The sequence below is a fragment of the Lithobates pipiens genome, unplaced genomic scaffold (genome assembly GCF_037356315.1).
Source record: "Lithobates pipiens isolate NorthernLeopardFrog02 unplaced genomic scaffold, aLitPip1_a1.2 Scaffold_18, whole genome shotgun sequence".
Classification (NCBI taxonomy): Eukaryota; Metazoa; Chordata; class Amphibia; order Anura; family Ranidae; genus Lithobates; species Lithobates pipiens.
The window spans coordinates 381,846,157-381,862,836 of NW_027507758.1; the positions used below are offsets into that span (position 1 = coordinate 381,846,157).

Genomic DNA, 16,680 nt, shown 5'->3' on the forward strand with positions numbered 1-16,680 from the left:
CACTTTCAGACCGGACCAATTTGCTGGTCAAAGACCAGACCACTTTTTGCGATTCGGCACTGCGTCGCTTTAACTGACAATTGCGCGGTCGTGCGACGTGGCTCCCAAACAAAATTGATGTCCTTTTTTTCCCACAAATAGAGCTTTCTTTTGGTGGTATTTGATCACCCCTGCGGTTTTTATTTTTTGCGCTATAAACAAAAATAGAGCGACAATTTTGAAAAAAACGCATTATTTTTTACTTTTTGTTATAATAAATATCCCCCAAAAATATATAAAAAAACATTTTTTTCCCTCAATTTAGGCCGATACGTATTCTTCTACATATTTTTGGTAAAAAAAAATCGCAATAAGCGATTATTGATTGGTTTGCGCAAAAGTTATAGAGTTTACAAAATAGGGATAGTTTTATAGCATTTTTATTAATAATTTTTTATTATTTTTTTTTTACTAGTAATGGCGGCGATCTGCGATTTTTATTGTGACTGCGACATTGTCGGGGACCCATCGGACATTTTTGACACATTTTTGGGACCATTGTCATTTATACAGTAATCACTGCTATATAAATGCAGTGATTCCTGTGTAAATGACACTGGCAGTGAAAGGGTTAACCTGTGGGTGGCAGTGTAGGGGTTAAGTGTTCCTAGGGGTGTGTTACTAACTGTGGGGGGGTTGGGCTTTCATTTAGTGTACACTGATCTCTGCTCCAATTACATGGAGCAGAGATCAGCGTCACTAGTTGCTAGGCAGAATGAGAAAATGTTGTTTATACAGCATTTCCTCCATTCCGCCGCTCCGTGAGACGATCGCGGGGATGCCCGCGGCGATCGAGTCCGCGGGTCCCGCGACCGGACTCACGGAGGTCCCGACCAGCGCGGGAGCGCGCCGCCGGCGGCGCGCTCCCGATGGCACGGCGGCAACGAATATTGGACGTACATGTACGCCAATATGCCTGCCCGTGCCATGCTGTCGACGTACATCGTCGTGCGCTGGTCGGGAAGTGGTTAAGGGGAAGCCTTGCAACAAAAGGTTTTATGTACAAGACAGAAGCTAACAGTAACAGCTGGCCCCAAATCAACCAAACATAAAATTAAAGACACAAATAAAAATATTAAAAAGACAAAAGCAGCACAGACATTAATTGTCCTAAGAGCTAGCAATCATAGTTAAATTAAAGTTTAAATCTAAGGGGTAGTTCTGAAATGGGGGAAGCTCTGCTGATTTTATCATCCAATCATGTGCAAGCTAAAATGCTGTTTTTTATTTTGCTTGCATGTCCCCCTCAGATCTACAGCGACTTTACTTCCAAGTGCACTTTCAAATGCACTTGCAGTGCAAAGTGGATTTTCCTTTAGTAAATAACCACCCTATGGCTGCTCTATGCCTCCCCCTTTTATAGTGAGAGGGCTGGCTCAACCGAAAGCCCTTTTAAGCCGGATCACTATAACTCAAAAGCGACATAGTGCCTTATGGTTTAAAAAAGTTCTGCCAGAAGAATCTCCACAAATTTGTTAGGAATTTGCCTTGAAACCATGATAATGCCTAACCCAAATATGATGCTAAGGCCGCGTACACACGGGCGGACTATCCATCCAACTAAGTCCGTCAGACAATCCGACAGACAGTCCGTCCTACTTTTGAATGAACGGACTTGACCACACACGACGAACAGACAGTCCGCTGAAAGCTTGCGCGATGACGTGTACGGCGCGTACGACGGGACTAGAAATACGACGTCCAATACACTGCAATGCAACCTTCGGCCGTGTAAATCCTTTCTGAGCATGCGCCATACTTAGTCAGTCGAAATAGCCTACTCACGAGCTGACTGTCCGCTGAAACCAAGTTTGGACGGACAATATTACGGAAATTCCGAAAGACTTAGTCCGCCAGACTGTCCGCTGAAAAAGTCCGCTGAAGCCCACACACGAGCGGATTGTCCGCTGAAACACGTTTCAGCGGACCAAGTCCGTCAGACAGTCCGCCTGTGTGTACGCGGCCTTACTTGTGCCATGAACCTCTCTCATTAGAATAAAAGTAAATGTAAAATTTCTTTGACCTTATTTTATTTATTTTTTAACTTGAGTTGATATGGAATCCAGACCTGTAATTACTGAACATCTTTTTGACCATAGCTCCTTATCGGTGCGGCTGCACAGTAACAGTAAAAAGGGATGAATAGAATAGACTTCAATATCACACTTATGTTGAGTTATCAATATCTGCTACCATGTAATCGCAGAAGTACTTAACATTAGCATTCTATGATAGATTGTAGAAGAGTTTTGACAGTGCAATAATGCAATTAAAAATTCCAAGTGGAGCTGTGCCCTTAGTAAGTAGAGCCTTGCACTGGATGGATACCTGAGAAAATTAAGAAACATATTAATTGGCTCCCAACTTTATACTTAGGTTCTGAAACTGTGTTCACACATCCTGTAGGTCGTTACCTCTTTTTAAAGCTCCTCCATGCATGGACACATTTTCACTGGGATAACTGCAAAATATTTTTTTCCCCCTCATATTTCGGTGACAAACATTTTTTTTTAAAGTTTCTCTATTTTGCCATGGCACATTTTCCTATTTTCTATCTGTCAACAATCTAGACAGATAGATGTTTTATAGTAGCTTCAAAGGAAAAAACAAACGTAAACGTTATATTATATTTCTGGCCAGACCTTTACATCATATACCAGTAACATACAACATTCAAACAGTATAAATTAAATAATGACCTCATGCGCATATTATACTAAAATACTAAAATATTAGATAAATGTAAATTTACCAGAAAAACTGCCAAGTCTCGGTGCAGTTGTATCTGAACCATCATATATCTCAAGTGAATCCCAATTGTGCTCTGTTGCAAAACTTAAAACTTGTATCTGTCAAAAAAACTGGCATTAATTAGTATGTTTATGATATGGTACGTAGTACAGTGACAACATACCTTATTATGTCTTATTTTCTTTAATGAAGGGCTTGCCAAAGTTCAGTGTCAAGGCAGATGGCATAGATAGAACAAATACAAGTATTTCTTAAAACTAAACTCCAGGCAAGCAGCACACTACACAGTTGAAATGCATACATGAAAACAGATTTAACTACCAAATCAATTGTAATTCTGTGCACCCCTGACAAACAGCACTGTCAGATACTGAACTTATAGAAGAGCAGGACATTTTGGTAGAGAATAGACTTCTCAGCCTACTAAATAGACAATACTGGAGCAACAGTACAGTAATGAGTCATCATTCTGCTGAGCCTGCTTTCTTCTCCTGCCAATATGCTCACCATCAGCACATTTGCATGCAGTAAAGCCTGATTGGCTCCCAGTGCTCATTCTCCTTTGCCAGTCTGTATTGCATATTTAGATATAAATGGGTCAATATATAAGTTACGTTTAAAAATAATTATAAATAGATTTCTTTTAAATTAATATATAACTACATTTCTCATATATCTTCATGGAGTCTGGTTTCAAGCATTTAAGTAATATAAAAGAAAAGCTGTACTGAAAAAAACATATGCTAAAATTGCTGACTTCTTTTAATCATCGCAAAAGGCCCACAGTATGTGACATATTTATTAAAACACAGTAGTCTCCATTCACAGAATGATCTCACATGAGATATTTAGCTGTCAGGACACATTTTGCCTAAATATCTCATGCGATCCTGAAGCTGTCAATTCACTAGACCATTTCTGCAGTATTTACTGAAGAACGCTGAAAATGCTCAATAAATACCGCATGGACAGGCTTAAAATCTATTCACAAAGGGAAATGTTCATTGTCTACAGCAGGCATGAAATGTACAATTTTCATGAGGTGGATAAAGGAGTCCCTCCCCCTCATTGTCAGGGCTGTGATCTCCTTCTGATGTAATACATACCAGCAATTGTTACACTTACAAATTATGCATGCAATATTCAAAAATATGTAACCTGCTAAGTCCACATAGTCTCATATTTACCCTAAACATTATTACTTATTTTTGTATACTTGCCTGGATTCCTGATCCTTCAGCCACTATGATTTTCCAGACGCAATTTAAGCTGTTGCCATAAGGGTCAGGAAAGCCAGGGGATAATATTGTTCCTCTTCTATCTGTAAAATTCCCACTACAGGGGACTGAAAAGAGCAGAATACGATTTAAATTTTTTACCACAGACAAAAAATAAATAAAGAGAAAGTAACAAGTCTCTATTTGCATACACTTGTGATTGCATATATCTTTATCTATTGATAGATCTTGTCACTCTGGCACCAAGCTCTGGATTGTTGGAGGGCACATTAAATGTGTCCCTAATTCTGTGGGATTTTCAAGTTGTTCATGACGTGTACTTCAGCTTTCTCTGTTGTACTTCGGAGACATATCTAACCTAGCTCAAATAAAGTAGAAGTCTGGATAAGGATTTTTTTTTGGTTTATTATAGAGTGGGGGAGGGAATAGAACCTGTTGGATTTTTATTGTTGGTTTCATCCCTGTTTATGAGACCCTTTCTAACTATTTGTCATGGTGACCATTGTGAGGCTTGGCAGCTATGGACAGGTCACGCAGCTAGAATGTGATTTTAACAAAAGTATGCCATCTTAACCACTTAACACCAGTTGTAAACATATGTGGCAGCATGGCAGGGGTACCTTAATGCTGAGCTACTGTGTATATGCATATTATTAGCATTTATTGTTTGTTCTGGGAGCATGCTCACACATTTACCTTCCTGACTGATATTACTTCACTTCCTGTCCAAGAGATACAACAGGAAGTGAAGAGAAGTCTCTCTGACACAAAGTGGTCATAGACAGTTGTAACTGGTACAGGTGTTCCGACTGGAATATTTCCTTTCACCTTCTGTTCCGTATACAATAGTCATTAAGACAATTGGGTAAATATTCCTAGTAGGGACACAGACAGTAATACAAATCCAACATCTGTTTTAACACTATGGCTTCATATACAAATAAAGATGATTGCTGATTTAGTCTGGCTATTGAACTGTTCAAAAGAAATTCTCTAAATTAACATTTTTTTAAGACTTACTCTCTTTTTTTACCTAATAGCTTGTCATTTAATTGTAACGTGTAAGGACTAACCTTTATGTTTGTCTTCTTTTTATTAATATTGATTTGATCTTTGGGCAGTTGTAAAAGGATTTAAAATATATTGATTGACTCTGTACAAATTATCTGTGTCCTGAGGACCACCATAATAGTTTTTTCACTGCTTTTAAGAAACAATTTTCATTTTAGATTTACTGAACATAAGGTCTTTAAATAGCCATCAAATGAGGAAATTGCTGCACACAATGTTTTAGTACTGTAAAAACCCCACTTGTCAAGATGACTAATGAGTACAGTGAAAAAAAATTGTTGTTGTAAAATATTAATAAAGTAAATAACAATAAACATAGCTGAAGTATATTAAACAATCTATAGACTATTCTTCATACTACTCATATTACATCTGAGCTTATGGCAACCAATTGGTAATTGTTTTTATTTTGTGTGCTAAAGCATTATTTTTGGAATTTATTGGACTTCCAGTGGCAACATATTCACATTCCTTTTGTCCAGTTTTAAATTGTGAAACCTATGTCTCCAAGGTCTTCATTATTAGCAGCTCTCCAGAGCTAAACTAACTATGTACATAAGCATTTTAGCACATATTTAATTGTTCATGCTAGTATCGTAAATTAACTGCCTGCTTACCCTGATGTCATAATACTTAGCTTAGTATCATAGTAATCTTAAACAAAAAGTCTAATATATCTTGTCTTCTATGTGTCCATCCTTAATAATATCCAAGTTTTAAAGGAAATATGTATTGAGAAACAAAAGAGGGCTGTCCTTTCTGTCTTTGTCTGAAAATATCTATTGTGCCTGTCTGTCATGTTGATTCAAATGTTTCAATACTTTCTGAGCCACTGACTTAAAAAAAAAAATAGACAGATCAGCCATTCTGACTTCACACATTGAATGGCTGATCTAAGGCAGTGACTTGTAAAGTATGGGGCCAGAGAGCCCAGGCAAATAGCAATTTCAGAAAAAGATGAGGAGTGGCAGTCTAAATGTATTTCACTCAGGACAGCTTTCCTTTATGAACATCAATGGAATAAAGTTGTTCTGGCCTTGTGTCTTCCTAAAGGATCCTGTTTCTCACTGGTAATCCAGATGTTCTTAATAATATAAAATCAATAAAGGACTAATCTGCTTTTATTAATATGAGCCCACTGAATGCTCTAGATAAGGCAGTCTTTCAAAGGCAATTTTCATTATGAAAAGAAAACATTGACATTCTTTTCCAAGGCTATTTCTTTACCCTGTCTATTAAACAGTGCTGAAAAAGCTTGCAGTCTATAGTGTATTGGATTGATTTGTACATCAGCTGATGATTTATAAAGTCAGTTCCTAATATACAGTGCTTATCATAGTCTAGCAAGCCTGTGCTACATAGCAATCATTTTATTAGGCAACATTAGTAATGCAAATTTATGCCAATGCAATAGACGATGATTATTATGCCATTTTCCATTTGTACAGGCAATATAAAACTAATTGAACAAATCACAATGTAGAATTAGCCCTCTACAGGAAATGTGTTGATTAGCTATTTTCTACATTAAAAAAGAAAAAAATAATAATCATTTACCTAAACAACTAGGCACAGTGTCATTCCACTGTGCTAAAGCATTGGGGACAGTCTGGCATCGTATAGCTTTAGAACCTTTAAGCAGGTATCCAGGGTTGCATTCAAATCGAACCATGGAGCCTGCAGAAAAATCAGAACCAATTCTTTTGCCATATCTTGGCTCAGGAACAGAACTGCACTGAGTGTCACTGGTGCGTGGAACCGCTGCATTAAGAAAAAAAAGAAATTAAGAAGGCATTAGGGAGAAGGAAAAAATATTTTAACCAATGAAACATTTAGAATACCTACCAATGAACTAATTAACCCTGTACACTGTAAATAATAACAATTTGAGATAAACTGATATTGTTAAAACTTAATGCATTCTCAATTTGTGAACTATTATTTTGTCATTATTAAATGATAGAACTATAAAATGTTCAATTTGCAAGTGTATGCATACCAAAGTTTTGCTTTGTGCTGAAGTCTTCTGGTTAATCTACTGGTTTACACCACTGATGAAGTTCCTATTTACCTAATAATCTACTTAAATTACAAATGCTGTAAAAAATGTAAAGTAGAGCATTACAAGCAAATTATCTAGTAAGGTAGAAGTTCCTGAAATGGTTTCTTTTGTTGATCAGTACATAATTACAGGATGTGTTAAAGGAAATGAAGGAAAAGCAATTTCAATTCAGCATTTTTAGTGCAAATTTGTGTGTTTTGTAACAGGAATATTCCCCTGATGTTCTCATCAGATGTATTTAATGGTAAAAGTTCAGTCTCAAAATAAATACTTCTTGTGTCTTTCCAAACTCTTCTGTTAAAAAATTTCCATTGGGGCTTAAAATTGCAGTCTGTACTGCAATTTTGTTTCAATCAACTGCACAGCAATAGAGATATAAAACTGATTGCTCAGCTGCACTCAAAATAAAAGTTGCCTTTGGCTTAAAGGCATACATACTGTATACATGTTTTTTTTTGTTGTCATTATAGTTTTTTAATCTATGAATGTGCAACTTTGCAGAGCAATATTCTGCTTATGTACTGTTTGCATCTAAACAATTACACGTCTGTTAGAATATATGGAAAATATCCTCTTCCATGGGAAAAATACTGTCTGGAAGGTTCACATTCCTCTAGCAATTAGAGGACTGGACACAGTGGATTGTGGATCTCAGTTCCCAGCGGCCACCTTCGGCGGCCAGGATATCATGAGATCACATAATCACAATGTATACAAAGCTGTTATTAATTAATCACATTCATAACAGCTCTGCTTCCTATACCAGTGAGCTGTCATTGGGTCACAGCTATCACATGTTCACATCACCATGTACATGTGATTCGCCTTTAGCGGTGGAAGTGGCATATGACAGAGAGAGAGAGGACATTATATTTTTCCTCCCTCTCTGTGACCCAGTTAGCAGCCAGAAAAGCAGCCGATCAGACTTATCTGTGTCTGATTGGCTGCATTGGAGGCCAGAGGAGAGATTTGTGGTCTAATAGACCCCAAATCTAGCCATTAAGAGGACCTGTTACAACACATGCTGTCACAAGAGATGTTGTTCATCCCTTGTGATAGCAACAAAGTTAATACAAAAAAAGAAAAGAGATGGTGTAAAAATTGTTTTAGATAAAATAAATAATAAAAATGTTAAAGATATTAACCCCCCCCATGCTTATGCGCAAATGCAAATGCATATGTAAGTCCCGCATTCGTATGTAAATGGTGTTTGCACAACACATGTAAGGTATCTTTGCAAATGTTAGAGCAAAAGCAATAACTGTAAAAAATCATTGCCTGTGGAGGATTTTAAGTATTGTAGTTTGGTGCCATTCAACGAGTATATGCAATTTTAAAGTGTGACATGTTAGGTATATATTTACTCAGCATAACACCATATTTTACAAAAAATGTTTTATTATATTGTGTTTCTGTTCAATAACATTTATTAAAGTGTATTTTTCCAAAAAAATTGCATTTTAAAAATCACTGCACAAATACTATGTGCCTTAAAAAATTGCAAAGCTTGTCATTTTATTCTATAGGATCTCTGATAATATAGATACAGTTGTGCTCATAAGTTTACATATCCTGGGAGAATTTATGATTTATTGGCCATTTTTTAGAGAATATGAATAATAACACAACAACTTTTCTTTCACTCATGGTTAGTGTTTGGCTGAAGCCATTTATTATCAACTGTGTTTACTCTTTTGAAATCATATTGGCAATAGAAAATACCCAAATTACCCTGATCAAAAGTTTACATACCCCAGATCTTAATACCGTGTATTGCCCCCTTTAACATCAATGACAGCATGACGTCTTTTGTGATATTTGTTTATGAGGCCCTTTATCTTCTCAGATGGTAAAACTGCCCATTCCTCTTGGCAAAAAGACTCAAATTCCTGGACATTCTTGGGCTGTCTTGAATCAACTGCACATTTGAGAGCTCCCCAGAGTGGATCAATGATATTGAGGTCAGGAGACTGGGATGGCCACTCCATAACCTTCACTTTATTCTGCCGTAGCCAATGACAGGTTGACTTGGTCTTGTGTTTTGTATCATTGTCATTTTGGAATGCCCAAGTATGTCCCATGTGCAGCTTCCTGTCTGATGAATGAAAATGTTTCTTCAGTATTCTTTGATAACATAATTCATTCATCTTGCCATCAATTTTGACCAAATTTCCTGTGCCTTTGTAGCTCACACATCCCCAAAACATCAGCAATCCACCGTAATACCTTTCATCATAGGCCTTGTTGACTCCTCTCCAAATGTAGCGTTTATGGTTTTGGCCAAAAAGCTAAATTTTGGTCGAATCACTCCAAATGGCTTTGTGCCAGAAGGTTTGAGGCTTGTCTCTGTACCATTTGGCATATTGTAAGTGGAATACTTTGTGACATTTGCATAGTGATGGCTTTCTTCTGACAACTCAACCATGCAGCCCATTTTTCTTCAAGTGCCCCCTTATTGTGAATTTTGAAACAGCCAAACTACATATTTCCAGAGTCCTGTATTTCACCTGAAGTTATTTGTGGGTTTTTCTTTGCATCCCAAAAATTTTCCCCACAGTTGCGGCTGAAATTTTAGTTGATCTACCTGACCATGGTTTGGTTTCAACAAAACCGCTCATTTTCCACTTCTTGATTAGAGTTTGAACACTGCTGATTGGCATTCTCAATTCCTTGGATATCTTTTTAGATCCCTTTCCCATTGTATGCAGTTCAGCTACCTTTTCCTGCAGTAGATCATCTTTTGCTTTCCCCATGACTCAGAATCCAGAAACGTCACTGCAACACTGGATAAAAGATGCAAGGGTCTGTCCGGAGTCCAGAAACGCATTGACCTTTTATACACACACGCTAATTACAAGCAAACAGATCACAGGTGAGGATAGTAATTTAATAGCCATTCAAACCCCTTTGTGTCAATTGTTTTGTATTGCATGCTATCAAGCCAAAATCACCAGGATATGTAAACTTTTGATCAAGGTCACCTAGGTAGTTTCTGTTGACATTATGATTTAAAAAGAGTAAACACAGTTGACTGATAATAAATGGCTTCACCCAAACACTAATCATCAGTGAAAGAAATACTCTCTGAAAAATGGCTAAGAAATCACAAATCATGCCAGGGTATGTACTTATGAGCACAGATATATGAACAAATTAATAATAAATAATAATAACAATGATAATAAAACATTTTATTATTATTGTTTATTATTATTAATTTGCTATGTTCCATTTGTTTAGATGTGGCATTCGTTATTTTTGGATAATTCGTAACGTCAGATAAATTCATATTCATTACATTCCCTAACAGCCAAATTTGAAAGGAAATTCCAATACCTATAATTTTATAGTTAGTATTAGTTAAGTTATTATTAAACATGTAAGCAGCAAGAGGGGCAGCTGGCATCAAACTTGTTGCCTTGAGCAGTGCCAAAGAACAGAATGTTCCTTCATATACTAATTGTAGGTGATGTTAGTGGATGAGTAAATGGAACACAGGCAGCTCTTCCTGATGTTTATTGATTTGTTATACGAATTGTTTATTAATGAGTGTCAGGATCATTACTTTTTTGGTCTATATGGATAAACATGAAACATGGGGGATTATAAGATTGTGTTCTCTTTTATTAGGTGTTGACTAGTTATAAGTCTTGGCCATTGTTAAAAAGGAATCTTGTATCCTCTGGGAATTATTGTTAATCCGTTAGTAAATGATCAAACTGCTGTGAAACAAAATTGAAACCAGCCCAGTGGAAAGTGAGCAGTGAATAAGGTCAACCAAGAATAGAGGAAGATACATAAAATGATTGACTGCAGGCCAGATGTGTGTGTTTATGCAGAGAATGTACAATGCAGATAATAACAGCAAGACAAGAGCTAGATCTGCAAATACTCTTAATAAATGGCAAACAATAAAGTTGCTTCTGTATGAAACTTTGTTTAAATTTAGCTCTACATACAGAAATGGTATGGCATGGAGATGGTCTGTACATTACCATGGGTTCCTTTACACTTATTACATAATAATAACAGTTATATATACAGTACATGATTGGTTAATATATAAATGAACACCAAAGAGCATGTGCAAAAATATAGATACATTGATGGATTTAAAAGTAATTTAAGGTGTGTAAAGCTACACACAGACCAGCATATTGTAACTCAATTTTAGCTTTAAAATTGATCTTTTACAGAGATCATTGATCTATCCCTAAGTGATCCACTTTGCTTATAGGTATTATTTAAAAGACAGATTTTGAAAATTAAGAAATTGATTGCTGGAGGCAGCACAGAAATACATTTTATCCACTTGTACCCAAAATATTTTTACTTCTATTAGGAATTATGAAGACTTTGGTGATTCTAAAAGAATCCAAAGAGGATGAAAGCAAATCTTGACAGATTCAAGGTAAAGTAACAGGTTCACTGTAGTGCAGGGAGGGCAAGCAGCACAAGCTTTTCACTTTCTGGCCTATTTTCAAGTTGGAGTCAGAGAAAAGCTTGGGTATGGAAGCTCACATTACTCTCTCTTCTACCTCCTCTCAAAACAGTCTGCTGTCAGGCCAGAATGTAGGCACATGGAATTGGAAGATAGATTTAGCCCTTTGTAAGCTCCAAACTATTAATGTGTTTGAACTTACACAATAATTTTGGGGGAGGGGTTTCCTGTTGGCAAACATGGGGTTGAGACAATACTGAAAGTACCATTTACTCTCTGTGCTCTAAAAAAAACATATTACTTTGTACAGCATGCACAAAGTACATGTTAATCCTAGAGACAACCGTTTGCTTGTAATGCTAGCCCCTCCACCAGAAGTAAGAAAATATAGCTGGTAAGTAGGGATGAGCTTCGTGTTCGAGTCGAACATACGTTCGACTCGAACATCGACTGTTCACCCGTTCGGCGAATTCCGAACGTTATGGGCCGTTCGCACCAAATTCATGTGGCGCTCACGGCCCACAATGCACTGCGATGGCGCAGTGCATTGCTGGCTCATGATTGGCCAAGCATGCACTGTGACCCCACATGCTTGGCCAATCACAGCGCCGGCAGCGAGGAGAGCCATGATTGGCCACAGGCAGGATCATAGCTCAGGCTGTGTAGTACACGCCCCACACTATATAAGGCTGCCAGTGCGGCGGCCTTGTGTAGTTTGTTGGCATCTGTAGCAGTTAGTGGGTGTTCTGTGTACCTTCAACACAGTATACACCGATCGTTATCGGCCGATTTTTCGTTCTTGCTCTTCGGTAGTGGTTGTTGTCTGCGTGCCCTGACCGCAGTATACACCGCTATATTCACCTATATATCTAGCGATATATCTATCTTTTATAATAGAGCTGTCAGTCAGTGTTAGGAGATTGTGCGTGCTGTCTGCGTGCTCTGAACGCAGTATACACCGCTATATCCACCTATATAGCTAAATATCTTGCTCGTTTTAAATAGAGCTTTCATTCAGTGTTAGGAGATTGTGCGTGCTGTCTGCGTGCTCTGAATGCAGTATACACCACTATATCCACCTATATAGCTAAATATCTTGCTCGTTTTAAATAGAGCTTTCAGTCAGTGTTAGGAGATTGTGCATGCTGTCTGCGTGCTCTGAATGCAGTATACACCGCTATATCCACCTATATAGCTAAATATTTTGCTCGTTTTAAATAGAGCTTTCAGTCAGTGTTAGGAGATTGTGCATGCTGTCTGCGTGCTCTGAACACAGTATACACCGCTATATCCACCTATATAGCTAAATATCTTGCTTGTTTTAAATAGAGCTTTCAGTCAGTGTTAGGAGATTGTGCATGCTGCCTGCGTTCTCTGAACACAGTATACACCGCTATATCCACCTATATAGCTAAATATCTTGCTCGTTTTAAATACAGCTTTTAGTCAGTGTTAGGAGATTGTGTATGCTGTCTGCGTGCTCTGAACGCAGTATACACCACTATATCCACCTATATAGCTAAATATCTTGCTCGTTTTAAATAGAGCTTGCAGTCAGCGGTAGGAGATTGTGCGTGCTGTCTGCATACTCTGAAAAAGACGGACGGCAAAACAAATTATACAGGGGTGATAACCCTTCCCTATGTTTTCCAAAAAGCTTAAAAATTGTTTTTTTGACTGGAGCTACACTTTAAAAATGTACCGGTTGAAAATTACAAACAGATTCAACTTAACACAACAAACCTACACAGTCCCTGTCTTGTTTGCACCGCCTGTATACTGCTGTTCTGAGTATATAGGGCCTGGGGGCCACACATATTTCCTTTTTTTAATATGGGTACAGGGTTCCCCTTAATATGCGTACAAGACCCAAAGGGGCTGGTAATGGGCAGGGAGGGCTACCTATGCCATTTTTCTCAATGATTTTCAACCATATTGCAGGAACCAGATATAACATTAAAACCGCAAGCAGTTTTAAATGACGTTATTTCCGTTAAATGTCATTTTGTGCAGGGACTGTTATAAACACGGGAAACACGTGGCACTTCACAGGCATACTACAGACACCCCCCAGGCACCATATTTAAAGGAATATTTCACTTTTTTTTTCACTTTAATCATCATTAAAATCATTGCTCCCGCCAAAACTGACATTTTTAAAAGTTTTTTCTGCATTGACCCATGTCCCCTGGGGGAGGAGCCAGGTCCCAAAACCCTTTTTAGGACAGTATCTTGCATATTAGCCATTAAAATTAACACTTTTCATTTTGAACGTTCGAGTCCCATAGACTTCAATGGAGTTCTAACGTTCGTACGAATTTGGGGTCCGTACGAAAGTTCTGGTGCGAACCGAACCGGGGGGTGTTCGGCTCATCCCTACTGGTAAGTGTATCTTTGCCTGTAGCAGGTTATATTCCCTTAAAGTGAACAGGTCTACCTGTACTTGGTTGACCCTTGGGCTTAATGCCTTTGTTTCTGGTTGGGTGGAGGGACTGAGTGGGGGAAAAGCAAATGAGTCCCTTTGGTCTTCAAGAGTATCAGGTATGGACTGTATCACAGTTTCTTTTGATGATGTCTAACAGCAGACAATAAATGTAATCAAGAGACAGGACAAGGCCACTGCAGACAGCAGACAGTAAAGCAATCTTGGAAAAAAAGATTGGACTCCAGGCAAGCTACTTTGATCAGAATCAAGGTTCAATGGCTATCATAGTGGCCATTACAGACAAAATCCTGTGCTTGTTTGATTTAAACAGTATAAGACCTGGGCTTGTAATGTTTGAATAGAACACTGGAGGCCACATATCCAATTAGGTCAAAGGAGGTAGAATATGTACTGTCACTAATTATCAATTGAAGCAAAAGGGGCATTATACCCAGCAACAGAAGAGCAAGCTGGGCTGGGGAGAATGGCCACAGTTGGCTAATGGGAGCAGAGGGGCCATTGTCTCCAGAGAAGGGCCTGTTGCCCACCTGTTCCTCAGGAGGGGCAGAAGAGAGTGGGTGGGGAGTGAGCTGAGGAGTAGAAGTGCATCTAATGTTCCTAACAGTACTTATATATTTTGTTACAAAAGAATTGGTATTCAGTCAGGACAAAGTATGCCAACATAGGGCAATTAAGTATGCAAAAAGGGGTTACGTTTACATACCTCAAGGGCTGGGGTTGGGGAAGGAAAGGATAGTGCGAGGGTTTAAGTTTTAGGGCCACAGAGGGTAGTGTGAGGCAACTTGGGTTGGGACATCAAGCTCAGCATTAGTAGCTTTGTGTGAATAATTACTAGTAGCTGCTCCCCCCTAATGTATTTCAATGACTAAATGAAATTATTTTATTTTTATAGTTCAACTATTAAGATCAACTAGGCTTAGAATATATCTGAAAAAGCAGAACCAACCTTGTCTCTTAGCTGAGCTAAGAATACGTTCCATGCTATTAATATGCAATTATTGATATATAAGCTCCCAAACACAGACCTACACACAGACATACACGCGTATTAGAGAAACAAAGCAAACAATTTCTCATTTCCATAGTAATTAGAAAAACAAGCAACAACTCATGCCAAAGTGAAGGCAGAGTACTATTGCTGGATCCTCACTGCTGTCTTTGATTCTGGCATCATCATCTAACCCAAATCACACATCACAACTGTGACAGGCTGAGATCTTGGCAGAGAGGCTCTAGTTTCCTTGATATATTACCTTGATTGATGTCCATATATCTACACAAAATCTGGAGAACTCAAAAAAGATCTTAAATAAACACTGTAGGATGACATAGAGAACTTAGTTTGGCCACAACAAAGGCTTTGTTTTTAGGCAAACTCTCAGTTGAAGATGGAAGGTGGAATGACATCTCCCCACCATAGTTTGGTACAGCCGTGAGGAAGAGACAAGAAAACGAATTTTGCCCTTTTCTTCTAAAATAAGAGAAATCTGTGCAGCAAGCAAAACAAATGACTCATAACGACCAATCAGTTCACTTTACTAAGGTTAAATCATTGCTTTTGGTACTGTTCTTCTTGTACGGTATTTTGAGTAAGTGGTATTGAGTATTTTAGAATAAGACTATTTATACTGTAACAGATAAAACATCACCCAAGAAATCAGGTTCAAAGCTACACAGGTCATGGTCCCTTGACAATATTTATTTCTACAGAATACATTCCAACCTTAGTTTATTTCTATCATAAATATGTTTGATTTGAAAGTGCTCTGACCAAAATGTTTGTATCCTTCTGAAAGAATAAAAAAAATCTCAATTACCTTGATAAACAAAATGAAATCCCTTGGCAGGTGCACCATTTGTTGTGTTGAATCTCAGAAGAATGTGATTCGAAGTGGCTAATGGCATTGTCTCCCCTGTAAAACAACAAATACAAATATTACATTCTAATTTTTGATTTTCCATTTGAATTTTAATAACTACTTGAACTTGAGTAAAACAGTTATATATACAAACACACTGTAACTTGTTTAACTAGTTACTTGACAGCAAAAATAATTGTTCATTTTACACAATGTAAAACACTGCAAAAAATCATAATATATAATCCTGCAAGGCTATATAATCCACTGTGCTTTCACATAGTTACCATGTGGTACTTTTCTGTTTGTTGACTCTATAGTGACCACCATAAACATAATTTGTGTTTGAGCTAGGAATGACATTTTAAAAGGGCTTTTTTTCCAGCTAATAATTTACAAGTTCTAATTACTAAAGGCTAAGAGCATAGTATTGTTATCCTGATCTGACTGACCTTGAAGAAAAAGGAAAGATTTTTTTCCTCTTGTGTAAGATAATTTGTCCACATATGCCCAGGGAATTTTGTATTGCCTTCCTCTGGACCAAAATTGCATGAGCTATGAGAGGATGAGTTTAAACTTATTTATGCTGTTTATGTCTGGGCAAAATGATAATTAAAAACATATTCAGTATATCTCTGCAATACATGCATATTTCCCCATGATTTATTCTTTTAAAAATGCTGCAAGTACCGTTGTTGTTCTCCCATAAACCCAGTGTGCTCATAAAATTTTAATGAGTTGACAACATAGTGCTTCTGCAGCACTGGAATCCC

The 16,680-nt window shown here is 37.6% G+C and overlaps 1 protein-coding gene across 1 annotated transcript in view; it reads right to left on the reverse strand.

Annotated features, from left to right (window-relative positions):
• CSMD1 (CUB and Sushi multiple domains 1) overlaps positions 1–16,680 on the reverse strand; it is a 2,539,710-nt gene that overhangs the window by 473,794 nt on the left and 2,049,236 nt on the right. Inside the window, exons 33-36 of the mRNA XM_077487775.1 lie at positions 15,866–15,961; positions 6,657–6,860; positions 4,011–4,135; positions 2,792–2,888 (exon numbers count right to left, since the gene is read on the reverse strand). Of these exons, the coding sequence (XP_077343901.1) occupies positions 2,792–2,888; positions 4,011–4,135; positions 6,657–6,860; positions 15,866–15,961 (522 nt within the window). The remainder of the gene's footprint in view (positions 1–2,791; positions 2,889–4,010; positions 4,136–6,656; positions 6,861–15,865; positions 15,962–16,680) is intronic.